Below are 23369 nucleotides of genomic sequence, written 5' to 3'. Positions count from 1 at the left end.
CGAGAGTGGTGTTTAAGATTTTTGTATCATCTCAGTCTGAAGAAGGGTCCTGACCTGAAATGTCACCTGTTCCTTTTTCTCCAGAGATGCTGCCTGATCCGCTGAGTTACTCCTGCACTTTGTGTGTATTTTGGGATGGGCACATGGATATGCAGGGAGAGGAGGGACGTGCAGGCAGATAAGAGTTAGTCTTGGCGTCATGTTGGGCACAGGCATTGTGGGCTGAAGGGCCTGTCCTGTGCTGTACTATTCTAAGTTCTAAGTTGTTCTTGAGTCTGGTGGTGCAGACTAGATATATTTTGTATTATTTACAAATTACGTAACATGCTCTTTGCTCTATCCAATACATTGAAATTGGAATACCTTCTGTGGAAACATGGGAGAGACACATCCTGGGAAAGTCCTAACTGTGGGGTTATTAATTTAAGCAAATTCATGGATGCAGAAAAGCCCAAATGATTAATTGCATTGGAAACAGTGCGAAGATGTGTCCCTCCTGACCCAAAGCGTTGTCTGTCCATACTCTCCACAGAGGACATAGGTTCAAGGTGAAGGGGAAAAGATTTAATAGGAATCTGAGGGGTAACTTTTTCACACAAAGGGTGGTGGGTGTATGGAACAAGCTGCCAGAGGAGGTAGTTGAGACTGGGACTATCCCACGTTTAAGAAACAGTTAGACAGGTACATGGATTGGACAGGTTTGGAAGGATATGGACCAAACGCAGGCAGGTGGGACTAGCGTAGCTGGGACATTGTTGGCCGGTGTGGGTGAGTTGGGCCGAAGGGCCTGTTTCCACACTGTATCACTCTGTGACTATAACTCTATGCTGCCTGACCTGCTGAGTTACTCCAGCACTTTGTGTTTTGGTAATTCATTGCAGGAACCTACTGGAGCAGACAAGGACATTTTGATTCATCTAGACCAGTTGAAATAAAAACACATTACATCACTTAATATCTACGTTATTTAATTAAGTTTCTTACAAAATTTCTCCTGAAAATTACTGACATTATCATAACTTTACCCGTGTTTTCCCAATCCAAGTATTACAGCCAACTTAAAAACCAGTCTGAAGAAGGGTCTCGGCCCGAAATGTCACCCATTCCTTCTCTCCCGAGATGCTGCCTGACCCGCTGAGTTACTCCAACATTTTGTGTCTACCTTGAGTTGCTATAGAACTGTTCTTACCTTTCCATTTTTGAGCTGGAGTCGCAGAGTCATACAGCACGGAAACAGGCCCTTCGGCCCAACTCGTCCACGCTGACCAAGATGCCCCATCTGCACTAGTCCCACCTCTCCACGTTTGGCCCATATCTCTATCAACCCTTCCTATCCATGTACCTGTCCAAATATCGTTGTTATAGAATCTCAACTACCTCCTCCGACAGCTTGTCCCATACACCCACCAGCTTCTGCGCCCCTCTCATCTTGAGCCTATGTCCCCTGGTTCTCGATTCCCCTGCTCTGGCTGAAAGACTCTGTGCATTCATCCTGTCTACACCAAGTTGTATATAAGAAGAATTTTGGGAGCTTCGAGCCCTCCATCCAAAGTTTGCGATGTCTTCTCTCGGTGACAACATCGGCATTCTCCTGTATCTCCACTTTGAATTCATTGCAATGACCAAACAGCGAAGGAGAACTGTTCGTGGGCATGCATAATGAGGCAACTTTGTATCCGGAGATGACAGAGGGTGGACCTCGATAGGGTTTTAGCCGGAAAGTTGAGATAAGGGATCATACTCCACAAAACTACCTCAGCGACTGTGCTCCACTGTGGACTGTGCTTTTGGTTGCATTACATTCTTCAAACGAAAGCACTGGACAAGCTGGATGCAGGAAAAATGTTCCCAACGTTGGGGGAGTCCAGAACCAGGGGCCACACAGTCTAAGAATAAAGGAGAGGCCATTTAAAACTGAGGTGAGAAAATACGTTTTCACCCAGAGAGTTGTGAATTTGTGGAATTAATTCTCTGCCACAGGGGGCAGTGGAGGCCAATTCACCGGATGGATTTAAAAGAGAGTTAGATAGAGCTCTAGGGGCTAGTGGAATCAAGGGATATGGGGAGAAGGCAGGCACGGGTTACTGATTGTGGATGATGAGCCATGATCACAATGAATGGCGGTGCTGTCTCGAAGGGCCAAATGGCCTCCTCCTGCACCTATTTTCTTTGTTTCTGTGTTTCAGTTTTGCACTATTATGGACTGATTATTGAGTATTACTGATTGGAAGCAGGCCCTTCGGCCCAACGAGTCCACGCCAGCTGCCGATGATCACTAGTTCTACGTTGTCCCACTTTCTCATCCATTCCCTCCACACTAGGGGGCAATTTACAGAGGGCTCGTTAACCTACAAACCCCCACGTCTTTGAGACGCGGGAGGAAACCAACGCAGTCGCAGGGAGAGTGTACAAACTCCACACAGACAGCACCGAGGTCAGGATGGAACCCGGGTCTCTGGTGCTGTGAGGCAGCAGCTCTGCCAGTTGTACCACTCTGCCACCCGTAATATTGCTGATTGTTAATTTACTGCACTATTGATTGTCGTATTTGTATCTGCATGTTATTGCGATAATGGGCCTGTAAAGAAGCTACAGCCAGTAAGAATTTCAGTGTTCTATTCTCGGTACATATGACAATGAAACACTCTAGTTGTAAAGCAAGTGTAAGAGATAGAAAGTTTGTTAAAGTCATAGAGTCGTACAGCGTGGAAACAGTTCCTTTGGCCCAAATGTCCCATCTAAGCTAGTCTCACCTGCCTGCCTTTGACCCATATCCCTTTAAACTGAACCTATCCGTGTACCTGTCTAAATGTTTCTTAAACGTTGCAATAGTTTATGGAGCTAGGTGACGTGTTTGGGACCCAGTTACTTGATGTGCATCAGCAGAAACTGGATTCAGATTTAAACGTGGTGAAGGATTCATTTTGCAGTAATATCGAGTTTTTGCCACTGGATGGAAACATAAGTTCATAATTTTATAAACTGTAGTACTGAGTTAGGGCCACTGGGCTGTACTGTGTGCCACTTTAGTTTAGTTTTAGTTGATACAGCGTGGAAACAGGTCCTTCAGCCCACCGAGTCCACACCGACCAGCGATCCCCGCACATTAACACTATCCTACACACACTAGGCACAATTTTACACATACACCAAGCCAAGTAACCTGCATACCAGCACGTCTTTGGGAGTGCGTGAGGAACTGAAGATCTCGGAGAAAACCCATGCGGTCACGGGGAGAACGTACAAACTCCGAACAGACAGCACCCGTAGTCGGGATCGAACCCGGGTCTCTGGCGCTGTGAGGCAGCAACTCTACCGCCGCGCCACCGTGCCGACCTTGTATAATATTTCCAAATATGAGGATGTCGCCAGGACTCAAGCACCCCAGTTATAGGAGGAAGTTGGGCAGTTGGGTGTGTGTGTGTGCGTGTGTGTGTTTGTGCGCGTGCGTACGTGTGTGCATGTGTTTGTGCGTGTGTGTATGTGTATGCATGTGTTTTTGTGTTTGTGCGTGTGCGTATGTGTGTGCATGTGTTTGTGCGTGTGCGTATGTGTGTGCATGTGTTTTTGTGTTTGTGCGTGTGCGTATGTGTGTGCATGTGTTTGTGCGTGTGTGTATGTGTGTGCATGTGTTTTTGTGTTCGTGCGTGTGCGTATGTGTGTGCATGTGTGTGCGCGTGTGTGTATGTGTGTGCATGTGTTTTTGTGTTTGTGCGTGTGCGTATGTGTGTGCATGTGTTTTTGTGTTTGTGCGTGCGTGTGCACTCATGTGTGTGTGGTGTAAATATAAACTCGCTCCTGTAAACCACTTTATTAAAGTTTAGTTTAGAGACACAGCAAGGAAACAGGCCCTTCAGCCCACCGCGTCCGTACCGACCATCGATCACCCGATCCCACTTTCTCATCCACTCCTTACACATTAGGGGCAATTTACAGAGAGCCAATTAACTTACAAACCCACACGTCTTTGGGATGTGGGGGAGGAAACCGGAGCACCCGGAGGAAACCCACGCGGTCACAGGGTGAACATGCAAACTCCACACAGACAGCACCCGAGGTCAGGATCGAACCCGTTTCTCTGGCGCTGTGAGGCAGAGGCTCTACCACTGTGTCACTGTGCTGCCCACTGAAGGTGTTCCACGTCAGTAGTACATGGTCTTATGGACTACCTGTAACCTCAGGTCATGATGTAGACCTGTTTTTGAACAACAAGATCAATCATATTGCTAATGTTATTCTCTCATCTTTCACCGTGAAATTCTGGGACATCTAAAACAACGTGCGGCACGGTGGCGCAACGGTAGAGTTGCCGCCTTACAGCGAATGCAGCGCCGAAGACTCAGGTTCGATCCCAACTACAGGTGCCGTCTGTACGGAGTTCGTACGTTCTCCCCCTGACCTGCGTGGGTTTTCTCCGAGATCTTCGGTTTCCTCCCACACTCCAAGGACGTACAGGTATGTAGGTTAATTGACTGGGTAAATGTAAAAATTGTCCCTAGTGGGTGTAGGATAGTGTTAATGTGCGGGGATCGCTGGGCGGCGCGGACTGGGTGGGCCGAAGGGCCTGTTTCCGCGCTGTATCTCTAAATCTAAATCTAAACTGTAACAATTGCAGCTCCAATCTAATCCAAGTTAGATGAACATGTTGGAGGAAAAACAATATAAGATGCTGTTAGCTATCGACAGCAATTGGTCAAAGGGTCTAAAATAACCGAGAGGAGATGCATGTACATGACGCTAGCACAGGCGGAGTCTAAAGAAGGGTCTCGACCCGAAACGTCACCCATTCCTTCTCCAGAGATGCTGCCTGTCCCGCCGAGTTACTCCAGCTTTTTGTGTCTATCTTCGGTGTAAACCAGGATCTGCAGTTCCTTCCTGCACATTTAGTCTTGCTGTGAGATCCATCCCAGTGGATCTTTTAGAAAGGCACTTTCAGCAAAGCGGTCATCGAAATTGTTGTATGAAGATATGTAGAAAGTAATGGAATAACAATCGCAACCCATGTAATCACAGATAGAGTGGCAATCGTGAATGAACTGGATTACACACGTTAAATATGATTCTGGGCTTGTGTACACTGGAATTTAGAAGGATGAGAGGGGATCTTATTGAAACATATAAGATCATTAAGGGATTGGACATGTTAGAGGCAGGAAACATGTTCCCGATGTTGGGGGAGTCCAGAACCAGGGGCCACAGTTTAAGAATAAGGGGTTGGCCATTTAGGACAGAGATGAGGAAAACCATTTTCACCCAGGGAGTTGTAAATCTGTGGAATTCTCTGCCTCAGAAGGCAGTGGAGGCCGATTCTCTGGTTGCTTTCAAGAGAGAGTTCGATAGAGCTCTTAATGATAGCGGAGGTATTTATTCACAAAATGCTGGAGTAACTCAGCAGGTCAGGCAGCATCTCGGGAGAGAAGGAATGGGCGACGTTTCGGGTCGAGACCCTTCTTCAGCAGCGGAGTCAGAGGGTATTTTTGAGAAGGCAGGAACGGGGTACTGATTGTGGATGATCAGCCATGATCACATTGAATGGCGGTGCTGGCTTGAAGGGCCGAATGGCCTGTTCCTGCACCTATTGTCTATTGTCTATAATCAGACACCTTTGTTTCATTTTCACTCTTTTTCAACATACATTTTTACAAAAGATACGAATGATGCAGCGATAGATTTGCTGATAAAATATCATCACCCGATATACGAGTAAATTGAATAGTGGCTTGAGATTATTGTGGCTGATGGAAGAGAAACTAAATCAAGATAAGCAGATAAAGAGTTATAAAGGGGAATAGATATAATGCATTCGCTTCAAGGTTCAAGGTTTCGTGATCAGTTTATTTTCAAGTGTACCAATTAAGGTACAGTGAAATTCGATATACCATACAGCCATACTAAAAAAAAGCAACGAGACACACAAGTACATAAAAGTTAACATAAACATCCACCACAGCGGATTCCCCACATTCCTCACTGTGATGGAATGCAATAAAGTCTCAACCTCTTCCTCTTTTTATTCTCCTGCGGTCGTGGCAGTCGAACCATCCGCAGTCGGGGTGATCGAAGTTCCCGCTTCGGGGCGGTCGAAGCTCCTGTGGCCTGGAGCTCCCGAAGTCGGTCTCTAACCAGAGACTGCCAGCTCCACGATGTTAAAGTCCGCAGGCTCCCCGCGGGTGGAGCTCCCGAAGTCGGTCTCCAGCAAAGGCCGCCAACTCCTCGATGTTAGGCCGCAGTGCGGACGGAGATACGATACGGAAACAAATTGCATCTCCGTGGAGGTAAGAGACTAGAAAGAGTTTCCCCCAACTCCCCCCACATAAAATAAGCTGAAGAATACTCAAAACATACATTTAACACATACAAACAAATAACAAAGAAGGAAGGGACAGTCAGACTGTTGGCGAGGCTGCCATTGCTGGCGCCACCCGGTGGTCAGATTGCAGGTTTATTTTTCGTTCAGAGATACAGTGCATAAATGGACCCTTCGGCCCACTGTCCGCACTGACCAGTGATACTAGCACTGTCCTACACACTAGGGACGATTCACAGTTTTTACCAAAGCCAATTAACCTACAAACCTGTGCGTAGGCCAATGCGGACTGAGTGTAAGTGTTCAATGAAACGACCGCCCAGTCTGCGTTTGGTCTCGCTGATATGTAGGAGGATGTTGAGTTCAGTACAGAGAGACTGCATCTACTTCTGAATACTTGGGATCTGGGTGTTGGGAGCCATGTTGTTGTGGTTCGTGCTGTAGTTCGAGGGCCCAGCAGGGTTTGGAGCTTGTAGAAGAAAAAAATAAAATCTTCATTTACTTCATTTTGAGTGGAATTAAATAAGGTAACGAAAGGCTGTGTGGATGTGACAATTGGCATCTCTCCTGGACAAGGTGCAGAAAAAGATCATGGAAATTTGTCAAAACAAGTTTCAGATGCATTATCCCTTTTCTCTTGCTGGGGAATGCGTAGCGTAGGTAAATAAAGTACATTAGCTTAGGACATAGATAAGGAAGCTTGTTTCTCAGTGGAAAGTTACTGAATGCTGGATCACAATGGTTAACCCTGTAATGTTGGTAACTATTGTGATCAAAAACACAACAGCAATAGCTGGGTAGACCACTCGCGCCCCCTACCGCTAGTAGGGCAGAGACGCTACAGTAAATGGGGGCTTATGATTGGCTCAGAGAGTGGCTCGGTCTGCTTGAAAGATGAGATGGAATAATGTCAATAGGTAGACACAAAAAGCTGGAGTAACTCAGCGGGTCAGGCAGCATCTCTTGGGAGAAGGAATGGGTGACGTTTCGGGTCGAGACCCTTCTTCAGACTGATGTCAGGGGAGGTGGCAGGACAAAGATAGAATGTAGTCGGAGACAGGCAGACTAGTGAGAGAACTGGGAAGGGGAGAGGATGGAGAGAGAGGGAAAGCAAGGGCTATCTGAAGTTAGAGAAGTCAATGTTCATACCACTGGGCTGCAAGCTGCCCAAGCGAAATATGAGGTGCTGTTCCTCCAATTTGCGCTGGGCCTCACTCTGACAATGGAGGAGGCCCAGGACAGAAAGGCCAGATTGGGAGTGGGAGGGGGAGTTGAAATGCTGAGCCACCGGGAGATCAGGTTGGTTTAGGTGGACTGAGCGGAGGTGTTCAGCGAAACGATCGCCGAGCCTGCGCTTGGTCTCGCCGATGTAGAGAAGTCGACACCTGGAACAGCGGATACAGTAGATGAGGTTGGAGGAGGTGCAGGTGAAGCTCTGTCTCACCTGGACAGACTGTTTGAGTCCTTGGATGGAATCGAGGGGGTACGTAAAGGGACAGGTGTTTCATCTCCTGCAGTTGCAGGGGAAAGTACCTGGGGAGGGGGTGGGTTGGGTGGGAAGGGACAAGTGGACCAGGGAGTTGTGGAGGGAACGGTCTCTGCGGAAAGCGGAAAGGGGTGGAGATGGGAAGATGTGGCCAGTGGTGGGGTCCCGTTGGAGGATTATATGCTGTATGCGACGGCTGATGGGGTGGAGGGTGAGGACAAGGGGGACACATCCTACAGAATAATGTCAAGATGCTCTTGTATTCTGTTTGACTTGCATTAATCATCTGTGGTTGAATAAGATTAACATAAACAAAAAGCATATTATGACTAATGAAATAATTAATACCCATGTAGAGGAATGTAATAACAGGAACAAAGTATGTTATCCTATAATTGTATCTAACAAAAAAACAGTTGTTTACTGCACTGTATAACTGTCGGCTAATTCTGCTGCAGAGTCAGAGAACTGGTGAACAGTGGCGGCACGGTGGCGCAGCGGTAGAGTTGCCAACTTGCAGCGCCGGAGACCCGGGTTCGATCCCGACTAGGGGTGCTGTCTGTACGGAGTTTGTACGTCCTGCCCGTGACGTGCGTGGGTTTATCTCCGCGGTCGTCAGTTTACTCCCGGGTTCCGCGCGGCACCTTTCAGGTTCTTGCGCAGGACGGCGACGGACACGAGGCAGAGGCAGCTCCCGACAAACAGGACCAGCTCGCCCATCACCGCCCTCATCTCCTCCCGTCGCTGCCCGTAGGCGTCGCTGACGCCACTCCGCAGGAGGAGCATCACGTTGTAGACCAGGCGGCAGAGGAAGGTGACGGTGAACAAGGCCAGGGGCAGTGGGCGCGGGTTCTGCCAGCCCGAGCAGATGGAGAGGTGCAGGAAGCGGCCCACGGCCATCAGCGTCGGCACGAGGAACCCAAAGAGGAACTTGACGATGACGTAACTCAGCGGGGCCTCCAGCGGGTCGAGGTAGCAGTTCACCACCACGCCGGGCGGCTGACCCGCGCCGGCCAGCGTGGAGATCAGCGCTGACCAGAGGACGCTCATCCCCAGCACGGTGAAGAGCCATCTGCTCAGGACTCTCCCGGCTTGCACACTGTGCTCACCCGTGAAGAAGAAGATGGCCGCCTGCACGTAGGCCGTGTAGAAGTAGGGGATGTTGAAGGAAAAGGACAGGAAGGTGCAGCCCAGAGCGGAGGTGCTGAGGTCATTCGGCCTGACCAGATCGGTGATGGAGAAGAGTAGCAGCACAAAGTCGGCCACGGCCGCCGTGAACACCGAGATGTCCAGCTTCGACAACTTACTTTTCTTCACAAAGTCTCTGACGTAAGTAATTAGGATGTAGATCCCAGCCAGGAGTCCTATCAGCCCAAACACACTGTAGACGTAAACGCCCCTGGAGATCAGTTGCTGTAGCTCTATAATCTTCACGATGATGTCCTTGTCCACAGTGTGGTTGCCAATGTCTGGAGGCGGTGAAGCCGAGACATTTGAGAGCAAGGAGTCGTTGTTGAGACTTCCTTGCTGGGCCATTGCTGTAAACTTGATCGTTACACCTTGACCGTGCTGCTCAGTGGCGTGTAGTGGACGCAGAAGTGCAACCCGCTTGCATTCCCTGTTGCTTGAGACTGGAAACCGAGTTGAAGATATGATTCCGTCTCCAACCTACAAAGAACCTTAAAGAGAACAAAAGTTAATCTCGTTCTAGATAGACACAAAATGCTGGAGTAACTCAGCGGGACAGGCAGCATCTCTGGAGAGAAGGAATGGGTGACGTTTCTTCAGACTGAAGAAGGGTCTCGACCCGAAACCCATTCCTTCTCTCCAGAGATGTTGCCTGTCCTGCTGAGTTACTCCACCATTTTGTGTCTTTCTTTGATTTAAACCAGCATCTGCAGTTCTTTTCTACACATTTAATGAGCAGACCAATTTCCCTCTGGGGATGAATAAAGTTTTATCGTATCGTATCGTAATTTCATTCTACGCAGAATGGTTTTCACATTGGCCAGGCTTTGTCCTAAAGTGTCCCGACCCCGACGCGTCACCTATCCATGGATGGGCGATGTCTCGGGTAAGGACACTTCTTCAGGCCTCTTCTTCTCTGGAGAGAAGGAACGGGTGCTGATTGAGAATGATCAGCCATGATCACATTGAATGGTGGTGCTGGCTCGAAGGGCCGAATGGCCTCCTCCTGCACCTATTGTCTATTGTCTATTCAGACCAGAAGAGGGCAGGACCCTTCTGAAACCCAAAACATTGGTCTAAAGAAGGTCCCGACCTGAAATGTCACCTATCCATGTTCTCCAGAGATGCTGCCTGACCCGCTGAGTTACTCCAGCACTCTGTGAAACGTCACCTATCCATGTTCTCCAGAGATGCTGCCTGACCCGCTGAGTTACTCCAGCACTCTGTGAAACGTCACCTATCCACGTTCTCCAGAGATGCTGCCTGACCCGCTGAGTTACTCCAGCACTCTGTGCCCACTTTTCCCTACTACAATCAGCCTGATGAAGGGTCCCGACCTGAAATTTCACCACTCCATTCCCTCTACAGATGCTGCCTGAGCCGCTCCCTCTCCATCTCTCTGAATTTACCATGTGTTTCTCAGAGCAAGCTTCTGTCCCCGTCTTTGTGAATAACTCCTCATTTGATTTGCTGCCCAGATATATCGGCTATCATTCCTGTGAAGCACCGTGAGATTCTTTGCTACATTCAGAATGCTACCCAAGTGCTATGTTTTGTTAGATATAGTAAGCCTATTTCCTCAGTGAATCTAAACTTAGAGATGGGCGAGGGTATAATAGGGTTGCCAACTTCCTCACTCCCAAATACGGGACAAAGGGTGACGTCACCGCCCCCCGTGCCCCACGTGACCTCACCCAGCCAGCGGCCACGTGCTCCCGCTCCACCAATGGCGGCCGCCATTGGTGGAGCGGGAGCACGTGGCCGCTGGCTGGGTGAGGTCACGTGGGGCGTGGGGGCGGTGACGTCACCCTTTGTCCCTTCTTTGGGAGTGAGGAAGTTGGCAACCCTACTAATACTGGACAAGGGCAGTCCCGTATGGGACGGTCTTATTTAGCCCAAAATACAGGATGTCCCGGCTAATACGGGACCGCTGGCGACCCAAAGGGTATAACCTCGAATGAGAAGTGTGGCACATTGGCGCAGCTGGTAGAGCAGCTGCCTCACAGCGCCAGAGGCCCGGGTTCGATTCTGACTATGGAATTTCCATTGCGACCGCGTGGGTTTTCCCCAGGTGCTCCGGTTTCCTCCCACATCCCAAAGACGTGCGGGTTTTTGTCCGTTAATCGTCCCCTCTGTAAACTGCCCCCTAGTGTGTAGGGAGTGGATGAGAAAGTGGGATAACATAGAACTAGTGTGAACAGCTGCTCGATGGTTTGCACAGACTCGGCGGGCCGAAGAGCCTGTTTCCGTGCTATATCTTCCAATGGAAAAGAAACGCATGATTCACTGAGGAAGGGTCTCGACCCGAAACGTCACCCATTCCTTCTCTCCTGAGATGCTGCCTGACCTGCTGAGTTACTCCAGCACTCTGTGAAACGTCACCTATCCATGTTCTCCACAGATGCTGCCTGACCCGCTGAGTTACTCCAGCACTCTGTGAAACGTCACCTATCCATGCTCTCCAGAGTTGCTGCCTGACCCGCTGTGTTACTCCAGCTTTTTGTGAAACCTTTGATTTGTACCAGCATCAGCAATTATTTTCCTACATGATTCACTGCATGTTGTTTGTGCTTTTGTCCAATTAGTTCCCATTAAACTTGCCACTGAAAGTTAACTTTGGTATCTGACAGCAGGCACTTGATTTTTTTATTGCCAAATGTTTTCATGATCGGTCTCTGTGACCCAGAAATGCAACAATTGGATGAAACTAACTCACTCATCCCGGCTATTAAATATTTAACAGATGATAATAATTTTCTATCTAGTTTTTATTCCTCTCATTTCTGGCTCTTTACTTTTTTTTGTGGCTGTGTGTCTTGTTGCTTTTCACTTAGTATGGCTGTATGGTAACTCAAATTTCACTGTACCTTAATTGGTACCTGTGACAATCAATTGATCTTGAAATCTTGAAATCTTAAAATCTCTACTTGCCTTGTTTCTAAAATCAATCTTTCTTTTCCTCCCTCCAATTCATTTCCTGACTTTGTCCGAGTTTCTTTGTGAAACATTGCAAACTTTGTCTCATTGATTGTTTTTTATGTGTATGTATGTGTGTGTGTGTTATACACATATATATATATATAGACACCCCTTCCCCACCACCACCACCTCAATCTTTGCACATCTCCAAAGCCTTACCACTCAACACTTTATTTTCATGTTTTATGTATTTTGTGTTTTATTACTGTTGGCAAAATAATTTCCCTCCTGGGATAAATAAAGTTCTATCGTATTGTATATGTATTATATATATATATATATATATATATATATATATATATATATATATGTGTAATAAAGTTCTATCTATGTATGATATAGATCATACATATATATACATGTGTGATCTATGTATATGTGTATATGTGCATGTATATATACATGTGCATGTATATATACACACGTTGAACTATTTCTCGTTTATTATATTGTTTACAGTGCTATATTTACATATTCTGTTGTGCTGCTGCAAGTAAGAATTTTATTGTTCTATCTGGGACACATGTCAATAAAACACTCTTGTCTCGACCCAAAACGTCGCCCATTCCTTCTCTCCCGAGATGCTGCCTGACCCGCTGAGTTACTCCAGCATTTTGTGAATAAATACTTGACTTGACTCTTGATTGATTGAAAGATATTAACATGGAAACAGACCCTTCGGCCCACCGAGTCCACGCCGACCATCGCTCACCCGTTCACACGCGTTCCATGTGATCCCACTTTCCCATCCATTCCCGACACACTAGGGGGCAATTTACAGAGGGCCAATTAATCTACAAACCCACAAGTCTTTGGGACGTGGGAGGAAACCGGAACCCCCTGGAGGAAACCCACCCAAACACTGGAAGAACATGAAAACTCCACACAGACAGCACCGGAAGTCAGGATTCAACCCGGGTCGCTGGTACTGTGAGGCACTGCGTCACACACACACAACCCTCTGAGTGAAAAGGTTGCCACTCAGGTTCCTATTCAATCAATTCCCCTCTCAGCTTAAACCTATGTCCACAGATTCTCGATTCCCCTACTCTGGGTAAATGAGCTTTTTTTCCGTGAGTAGTAGTTGTACTCAATAACCAAAAGTCTGACGCCTCCTTTTGCTCTTAATGTTTTAATGTTTTATGCTTTATTCTTAATTGTTTACCGTATGTTGATGTTGTAACTTGCGAGCGGAGCACATTCCTTGTATGTGTACCAACAAACGCATTCAATTCACTGGCTGTAGCTCATGCGCTCGAGTTCTGATAACATCCTCGTAAACTCATAGTTTTTTAAGCAGTAACTTTTATTGCTTAATCTTGGTCTGGGAAGGTGCAAAGACAGTTGTGACTGTGACACTAATGTGGCAGAATGTACTGATTGTCCTTTTGTATGTTACAGGTATGTACAGGTTTATAACTACATTCGCTCCGTAAGGCTGTAAGTATTCCATTGTGAATTATCTCTATTGCAAGAGTGGTGCCTGTTCTTCATGCTGCCTCTTAACCTTGAACATATGTGCACCAAATGATATGGAATAAAACTGCTTTGTCAGAGATTTTATTTTGACATACAAATTGACCTCTTTGATGATGTAAGAATAATTCTAACTCGTATCCCGCTCCACATGTTTGACTTGAGCTGTTTTTATTGTATGAAGGGTTGCCAACTATCTCACTTCCAAATAAGGGACAGGGTGATGTCACCGCCCCTCGCCCCACGTGACCTCACCCAGCCAGCGGTCACGTGCTCCCGCTCCACCATTGGCGGCCGCCCGGGCCGGGAGGCGGGTTGCGTTAAGCGGGGCCCGGGTCTCCAGACCTACACTGTCCGGACCTACACTGTCCGGATCTACAGTGTCCGGGCCTACAGCGTCCGGGCCTATAGCGTCCGGGCCTACAGCGTCCGGGCCTACAGCGTCCGGGCCTACAGCGTCCAGGCCTACAGCGTCCGGGCCTACAGCATCCGGACCTACACTGTCCAGACCTACACTGTCCAGGCCTACAGCTTCCGGGCCTACAGTGTCCGGGCCTTCAGCATCCGGACCTACCCTGTCCGGACCTACACTGTCCGGGTCTACAGTGTCCGGGCCTACAGTATCAGGACCTACAGCATCCCCCGGGTCTAATACGGGACAAGGGCGGTCCCCTATGGGACAAACCAATTTAGCCCAAAATATGGGATGTCCCGGCTAATACGGGACAGTTGGCAACCCTAATTGTATGTGTTGAGTTGCTGGTCAACTTTGCATCCTCTACCTGATACAACTTATTTATTTTTCGTTTGTGGAAGTTTCAATTACTTTAGCTTAGTTTAGTTTAGAGTTACAGCCCACCGAGACCACACCGACCAGCGATCACACTATCCTACACACTAGGGACAATATACAATTCACAGAAGCCAATTAGCCTACAAACCTGTACGCCTTTGGGATGTTGGAGGAAACTGGAGCACCCGGAGAAAACCCATGCGGTCACGGGGAGAACGTACAAACTCCGTACAGCCGGCACCTGTTGTCAGGATCGAACCTGGGACTCTGGCGATGAGAAGCAGCAACTCTACCACTGCGCCACCGTCCCGTGTGTTTAACTTGGACTGTTTTTATTGGATGTGTTGAGTTACGGGTCAACTTTGCATCCTCTACCTGATACAACTTAGATATCTTTCTTTAGTGGAAGTTTCAGTGACTTGTGCCCAGCCTGGGCCCAGGTCCCGAGCGTTTTAGCCTCAGAGAGATTCCTCACCAGCACCATCTTTATTTTGAAGTATTGCTTGCCACACCCAGTCTAGTTCTAGTTTTAAGAGTACCTGCCCATGGTGTGAAGGAGGGATTGTTTAGTTTGGGCAGCACAGTGGTGCAGCGGAAAGGTTGCTGGCTCACAGCGCCAGAGACTCAGGTTCCATCCCGACTACTGGGGCTGTCTGTACGGAGTTTGGACGTGTTCCCCGTGACCTGCGTGGGTTTTCCCCGGGTGCTCCGGTTTCCTCCCGCACTCCAAAGAGTTGTGGATTTGTAGGTTAAGGGGCTTCTGTAAATGTTCCCCGGTGTGTAGGATAGAACTAGTGTATAGCTGATTACCGGCTAGGCGCGGACTGAATGGGCCGAAGGGCCTGATTCCGCTCTGTGTCTAGTGCGGACGGTGAGCCAAAGGTCAGGGGCGTATCTACAGGAAATAGTGCCTCTGACAGCCACTGAAATTATATTGTCTATAAACCGAATGCATGGCTATCATGAGCACCCAAGGGACATAAAAGGTGAATGGCACTTATAGTTCCTTTCCTGCAGATGCTGGTACAAATCGAAGGTATTTATTCACAAAATGCTGGAGTAACTCAGCAGGTCAGGCAGCATCTCGGGAGAGAAGGAATGGGCGACGTTTCGGGTCGAGACCCTTCTTCAGACTGATGTCAGGGGGGGCGGGAGAAAGGAAGGATGTAGGTGGAGACAGGAAGATAGAGGGACATCTGAGAAGGGGGAGGGGAAGAGAGGGACAGAGGAACTATCTAAAGTTGGAGAAGTCAATGTTCATACCGCTGGGCTGCAAGCTGCCCAAGCGAAATATGAGGTGCTGTTCCTCCAATTTCCGGTGGGCCTCACTATGGCACTGGAGGAGGCCCATGACAGAAAGGTCAGACTGGAGTGGGAGGGGGAGTTGAAGTGCTTGGCCAACGGGAGATCAGATTGGCCAACGCGGACCGAGCGCAGATGTTTATTAGGATACATCATTCCCCCCTCTCCACTCAATACTTCGCAAACTAGTTTCCATTACACTTACGTCGCTACACGTTAGAAAGCAAGTGTCCTCGGCGAGGATGGCTTGTCTGACTTTAATAGAACATGTTCTGTGGTGCCCAGGACACATGTCATACCCGCCACAGCTTAGACACGCCACTGTCTGCAGTGCATCCATCCGCCTTAACGATTCGCGTATTTGTTCTTGGGAAGAGACTGGCGACCTGTGGCCTTGGTTTGTAGCTGACCTTGCGTTGACATTACCTCCCACGGCATTCCTACCTCCCAGGAACTTGCAGGATTTTGACCCAGCAATTTTTTAAAAAGCCAATAAAAGTTCATAAGGACACACAATGCTGGAGTAACTCAGCAGGTCAGGCAGCATCTCTGGAGAACATGGATAGGTGATGTTTCACAGAGTGCTGGAGTAACTCAGCGGGTCAGGCAGCATCTCTGGAGAACATGGATAGGTGATGTTTCACAGAGTGCTGGAGTAACTCAGCGGGTCAGGCAGCATCTCTGGAGAACATGGGTAGGTGACGTTTCACAGGGTGCTGGAGTAACTCAGCGGCTCAGGCAACATCTCTGGAGAACATGGACATGTGATGTTTTGGGTCAGGACCCTTCTTCAGACAATAACTGCTGAGGAACTCTTCCAGGGTCTCTGGAACAGCTGTGTTGAGAGGACCGTGGGTGGAACAATGGAGAACAGGAGACAACAGAGCCGGAGGAGGCCACTCGGCCCCTCCAACCTGTACCGTCAGTTCATGTGATCCTGGATCACAATGGGCCAGCCATAGGCTTCAATCCCTCCTCCTCAGAAGAGGCACCTCTGGGTGGATATCATGGAAAATCACCATGCAAAGCACCAGCGGTCAGCATTCAACCACAAGCTATCCTTCAGCAACTCGAACGCCCAGCAACGACGGAGATTACAGAGAGTGGTGGACACTGCCCGGTGGGTCCATCACGGGAACTGACCCCGCCACCACACACTGCCCGCTCCATCACACACTGACCTCCCCACCACACACTGCCCAGTCCAGCATGGGTACTGACCCCCCCCCACCACACACTGCACGCTCCACCACACACTGACCTCCCCACCACACACTGCCCAGTCCAGCACGGGTACTGACCCCCCCCCACCACACACTGCCCGTTCCATCACACACTGACCTCCCCACCACACACTGCCCATCGCGCCATCGCGGGCACTGACCTCCCCCCCCACCACACACTGCACGCTCCTTCACACACTGACCTCCCCCCCCACCACACACTGCACGCTCCATCACACACTGACCTCCCCACCACACACTGCCCAGTCCAGCACGGGTACTGACCCCCCCCCACCACACACTGCCCGTTCCATCACACACTGACCTCCCCACCACACACTGCCCATCGCGCCATCGCGGGCACTGACCTCCCCACAATCGAAGGGACTACAGGAAGCGCTGCCTCATAAAGGCAGCCAGCATCGTCAGAGACCCACACCACCCTGACCACATTCATTGTTTCATTTCCACGTGAGGAAGAAGGTACAGGAGTCTGAAAACCGTGACCACCAGATTATAAACCTTTGTCCCAACAACCATCAGGCTGTTGGACGCTGCACCACACTAACCTCAACCATGAACGTCTTCGGATTAACATTCATTGCACTCTGGAGTTTTTGTTTGCACTTGTATTGTGGTCTTTAATTTATTGAAGTTTTGTTTATTATATATTATCTCTGTGCATTGGACTAATTGTAAACATTTATAGTCTTTCCGCTGACTCAAAAGCACGCAACAATAAAGCTTTTCACTGTACCTCGGTACACGTGACCATAAACAGAGCTAAGAACTATTGCGTGTACAGGCCTGTTATGCTGCTGCAAATAAGGATCTACAGTCATAGAATCAGACAGCACGGAAACAGGCCCTTCAGCCCAACTAGCCCATGCCAACCAAAATGCCCCATGCCCCAAACGCATCGCATTGTTCCATTGGCAGCACATATGACACTTAAACACTCTTGTAGGTATTTATTCACAAAATGCTGGAATAACTCAGCGGGTCAAGCAGCATCTCAGGAGAGAAGGAATGGGCGACGTTTTGGGTCGAGACCCTTCTTCAGACTAAAGAAGGGTCTCGACCCGAAACGTCACCCATTCCTTCTCTCCTGAGATGCTGCCTGACCCGCTGAGTTACTCCAGCATTTTGTGAATAAATACCTTCGATTTGTACCGGCATCTGCAGTTATTTTCTAACACTTAAACACTCTTGGCTCTCTTCATCCACACCCCATTTCTCAACACCAATAGTACTCAGTTGAACCAGTAAAGGTCAAAAGTTTTCAGAGCAGAATTAGGCCATTCGACACCAGATTATAAACCTTTGTCCCAACAACCATCAGGCTGTTGGACGCTGCACCACACTAACCTCAACCATGAACGTCTTCGGATTAACATTCATTGCACTCTGGAGTTTTTGTTTGCACTTGTATTGTGGTCTTTAATTTATTGAAGTTTTGTTTATTATATATTATCTCTGTGCATTGGACTAATTGTAAACATTTATAGTCTTTCCGCTGACTCAAAAGCACGCAACAATAAAGCTTTTCACTGTACCTCGGTACACGTGACCATAAACAGAGCTAAGAACTATTGCGTGTACAGGCCTGTTATGCTGCTGCAAATAAGGATCTACAGTCATAGAATCAGACAGCACGGAAACAGGCCCTTCAGCCCAACTAGCCCATGCCAACCAAAATGCCCCATGCCCCAAACGCATCGCATTGTTCCATTGGCAGCACATATGACACTTAAACACTCTTGTAGGTATTTATTCACAAAATGCTGGAATAACTCAGCGGGTCAAGCAGCATCTCAGGAGAGAAGGAATGGGCGACGTTTTGGGTCGAGACCCTTCTTCAGACTAAAGAAGGGTCTCGACCCGAAACGTCACCCATTCCTTCTCTCCTGAGATGCTGCCTGACCCGCTGAGTTACTCCAGCATTTTGTGAATAAATACCTTCGATTTGTACCGGCATCTGCAGTTATTTTCTAACACTTAAACACTCTTGGCTCTCTTCATCCACACCCCATTTCTCAACACCAATAGTACTCAGTTGAACCAGTAAAGGTCAAAAGTTTTCAGAGCAGAATTAGGCCATTCGGCCCATCGAGTCTACTCCGCCATTCAATCACGGATGATCTGTTGCTCCCCCTTAACCCCATTCTCCTGCCTTCTCCCCACAAACCCCTGACACCCTCGCTACTCGAGAAGTGATAAGAAAAATCAAGAGTAACTTGCTGTGCTGGGAAAGAGAATATTGTTTCAAACTTGATTCTGTTTGTCGAAGGAAAGGGAAGCTTCATTTGGACCGCCCTGTCTGAACCCACAAGCTTTCCATGATGCGCTGCCTCGCAGTGAGCAGATAACGTCTGGTCTGTAAAGGCCATCAGTGCATCGCTCCACATGGGCTTTCAGCATTGCACCCACACAAAGTGGAGAAAGTAGACTTTGTAGCTAACTGCATTAAAACACTCCCAGCAGATATTCAGGTCACGGTACGAAGTGATTTGCGTTGACTCACCTCCTGGCTCTGCGTTGAACTTTGTTGCTCCTCACAGTGAGTGAGGAAGTGGCCCAGGCTTCCTCTGTGAGGGGCGTTGCTTTGTGCAGTCAGACCCCTCCTCTCAGTCTCTGCAGCTCGAGAGGACAGCCAGCCTCTCTGGCAATGAATTCCATTGCCTTCCAAAATGCAAATCCTTCTGCAGGGAGCCAGTTGTCATTTGTCCAGCTTAGTCGCTCTGAAAATCGGAGCTACGGCGCAGAGAGAGAGCGGGTAATTCCTCCAGAAATTCTGCCGGTGGTTTTTCAAAACAAAACATTATTCCGCTGATGGTGACACAGACCTTTATTTTATTTTGAGGCAAACCACTTCTTCTGGAAACATTGTCAGGCTGTTTCCATGGCTCATCTCAGAGCAGGAGAGGGATGTCAGCTGTCAGCACACTTTGGGATTTAGCTCTGCCGTTCAAGGGAAGAGTCGAGTGAATAAGTTTAAGGTGGACACAAAATGCCGGAGTAACTCAGCGGGTCAGGCAGCATCTCTGGAGAACATGGATCGGTGACGTTTTGGGTCGAGACCCTTCTTCAGAACCTTCTGGAGAAGGGTCTACACCCGAAACGTCACCCATTCCTTCTCTTCAGAGATGCTGCCTGACCCGCTGAGTTACTCCGGCATTTTGTGTCCACCTTCGATTTAAACCAGCATCTGTAGTTTTCTTCCCAACACAAGTGAATAAGTTTATTGGCCAAGTAATAATAATATAATAATACATTTTATTTGTCACATGTAGGTTGGCACAGGGTCAACGGTACAATGAAATGTATTTGACAAGACAACGGGTCACCTCAGCAGTAATATTCCAAGGATAAATAAGATTTAAAAAATAATAATAAATAAATAAATAAACAATTTAAAAAATGACATTAGTAAGGTAAAAAGACAATATTAAAAATAGGTAAAAAGACAATGTTAAAAATAATCAACGTATATGATTTGAAATGTGTTTCTGAGTTCAGAAGCCTGATGGCCTGATGGTAGAAACTGTTCTTAAGTCTGGTGGTACGCATACAAGGAATTTGCCCTGGTGCTCCGCTCGCAAGTAACAACACGACAAACCGTAAACAATTAAGAATAAAACATAAAACATTAAGAATAAAACATTGTAGTTTAAACGCGTGAGTGGAAATAAAATACCGGAGCAAAAGGAGGCTACAGACATTTGGTTGTCGAGTAGAGCTGGTGAAATGAGGCGGTCTCTTTAACGGAATGAAGGATATAAATCACCTGGGTGGTGGTGGAGGAGCAGGACGTGCCCGTGCTTGATGTTCCACACATGCCGGTGGTTGGGAACAAGCTGCAGTCGGTGTCATTTCCAGATTACAACAGAGTTGTGAATCTGTGGAATTCTCTGCCTCAGAAGGCAGTGGAGGCCAATTCTCTGAATGCATTCAAGAGAGAGCTGGATAGAGCTCTTAAGGATAGCGGAGTCAGGGGGTATGGGGAGAAGGCAGGAACGGGGTACTGATTGAGAATGATCAGCCATGATCACATTGAATGGCGGTGCTGGCTCGAAGGGCTGAATGGCCTCCTCCTGGACCTATTGTCTATTGTCTATTTCTATCTTGGCCCAAAAATAACTGTGATCTTGAGAATTTAATGGAGTAGTATAGGATCAAAAACTGCAGACGCTGGTTTAAACCGAAGGTAGACACAGAATGCTGGAGTAACTCAGCGGGTCAGGCAGCATCTCGGGAGAGAAGGAATGGGCGACGTTTCGGATCGAGAGCCTTCGAAACCTGAGGGGGTAACCTTTTTTACACAAAGGGTGGTAGGTGTGTGGAATGAGCTGTCGGAGGAGGGAGTTGAGACAGGTACTATTGCGACGTTTAAGATGCATTTGGAGAGGTAGTTGGATAGGACAGGTTTAGAGGCATGTGGGCCAAATGCAGGCAGGTGGGACTAGTGTAGATGGGGCATGTTGGCTTAGTCGGTGTGGGCTTAGTTGGGCCAAAGGGCCAGTTTCCACAGTGTAAGACTTAAGGTTGCCAACTTCCTCACTCCCAAATAAGGGACAAAAGGTGACATCACCGCCCCGCGCCCCACATGACCTCACCCAGCCAGCGGCCACGTGCTCCCGCTCCACCAATGATGGCCTGCCCAGGCCGGGAGGCGGGTTGCTATGCAACCTCCGTTAGTTGGCGCCCAGGCCTACACTGTCCAGGACTGCTGCGACACCCTGCCTACAGTGTCCGGGCTGACAGTGTCCGAGCCTACAGTGTCCGGGCCTACAGCGTCCGGGCCTGCAGTGTCCGGGCCTACAGTGTCCGGGCCTACAGTGCCTGGAACGTGCTGCCAGGGGCGATGTTGGAGGCAGATACGATAATGGTGTTAAAGAGACTTTTGTGTCGGCACATGGATATGCAGGGAATGGAGAGATATGCAGGCAGATAAGAGTTGCTCAGCATCATGTTCGGCACGGACACTGTGGGCCGAAGGGCCAGCTCCTGGGCTGTACTGTTCTGTGTTCTATCTGAAACCAGAGTGAGAGGTGTTTTACCCTGGAGATGCCTGCGATGGGGAGGGGAAGAGGTTTGTGGATGAGACACGATCACAAAGGTTGGATGGAGGTTGAACAGAAATCTCACTCCTCACACAAATGGGAGTTTTTAAGGCAGCTCTCAAAATTCAACGCTGCTCAGGAAGTGTTCTGTATTTTCATTTGTGACGTGCGTTGGAGGCCTCTGCTTTCTGTTTCGAGTGTGGTTTTTCTCCAGGGTTTGTGAAAACACCGAATATCTGCCCTTCAAATCCTCAGTAGCCCATTGCAGCTTGTTTACAATGTGTAACGTGTGTAGTCAATATCATAACCAGGCTGCCGATGGATTAGCAGAAGCAGTCCCCTTTCATTCACTGGGCTCTCTTGGTTGTTGCAAATGGGAAGGACATTTGTTTGCAAGGGAGCAGAGCAATTTCCCCACAGATGACGAAAGTGGAAGTTCGTGATCAAGGGTGTTGCGTTAACCCAGATGACCAAGGGCGTCAGGGCCTGCCTGGGGCAAACCAACACTGCTAGCAGCGTGTACACACATTTATATCATCACTAGACCAAGTGGACCCGTTAGGCCCAAACCTCACCTGCATTGGTGCAGCACCCTCTCCTCCACCCCCCTCTACCCCAACTCCATCCCCCTCAACCCCCTTATACTCCCTCAACCCCCTTATACTCCCTCCTCCCCGTCCCTCCCTTCCCCCCTCCCTCCTCCCTGTCCCTCCCTTCCCTCTCCCTCCTCCCCGTCCCTCCCTTCGCCCCTCCCTCCTCCCCCTCCCTCCTCCCCATCCCCCTCCCTCCTCCCCATCCCTCCCTCCTCCCTCTTCCTCCTCCCCCTCCCTCCCTTCCCCCCTCCTCCCCTTCCTCCTCCCCATCCCTCCCTTCCCCCCTCCACCCCGTCCCTCCCTTCCCCCCTTCCTCCTCCCCATCCCTCCCTTCCCCCCTCCTCCCTGTCGCTCCCTTCCCCCCTTCCCCTCCCCCCCAACTCCATCCCCCTCAACCCCCTTATACTCCCTCCTCCCCGTCCCTCCCTTCCCCCCTCCCTCCATAGGAGATAGATTTAAATAAAGGTAATTACTGTTATTTTATTTTTTTAATGAATGCTTATTTATTTTTGCCATCCACTTTGCTGCTGTAATCCTGCAAATTTCTCCGTTGTGGGATGAATAAAGTACTTATTATTATTATTATTATTATTATTATTATTAAACTTAAAAATGTGAATAACTTTAAAACTATAACACCGATTTCAATGAAACCTCTTCCGTTAGCACCAAAGGGACGACGGTGAGTAAGGTGGGCCTGAAATAGTCGCACTATCGTGTACCGTTTTGGCTGTAGTTCAGGAACAAACAAACAAACAAACAAACAAACAAACAAACGAGAGTTTTAGTAAATAGATATCCATGTGGACAATTGCCTGAAGATACTTTCCTCTGACCAAAATAGGAATGAGTTGCAATAAGGAAGGGAGGGAGGAGGGTTGAGGGAGAGGTAGCTCTAAAAGGTTGGTTGAATGCATGAGTTTTGGGAGGGTTTTTTTTAACGGGAGAGAGGAAAGTTT

General features: G+C 48.5%; 2 protein-coding genes across 2 annotated transcripts in view; one reads left to right on the top strand and one right to left on the bottom strand.

The window, feature by feature from the left end:
- Nucleotides 1-23369, top strand: part of chlsn (cholesin) — a 186323-nt gene that overhangs the window by 65064 nt on the left and 97890 nt on the right. The window lies entirely within an intron of this gene.
- LOC144603852 (uncharacterized) lies at nucleotides 5844-19376 on the bottom strand. The gene is made up of 2 exons (XM_078417612.1): nucleotides 19279-19376; nucleotides 5844-9472 (listed from the first exon to the last, which is right to left on the bottom strand). The coding sequence occupies exon 2, from the start codon at nucleotides 9327-9329 to the stop codon at nucleotides 8409-8411; it is 921 nt and encodes a 306-aa protein (XP_078273738.1). The 5' UTR covers nucleotides 9330-9472; nucleotides 19279-19376; the 3' UTR covers nucleotides 5844-8408.

This window comes from Rhinoraja longicauda, chromosome 21, assembly GCF_053455715.1.
Source record: "Rhinoraja longicauda isolate Sanriku21f chromosome 21, sRhiLon1.1, whole genome shotgun sequence".
Lineage (NCBI taxonomy): Eukaryota > Metazoa > Chordata > Chondrichthyes > Rajiformes > Arhynchobatidae > Rhinoraja > Rhinoraja longicauda.
The sequence above is the reverse complement of the archived record's forward strand: the minus strand, read 5'-3'. Positions and strand labels throughout refer to the sequence as shown.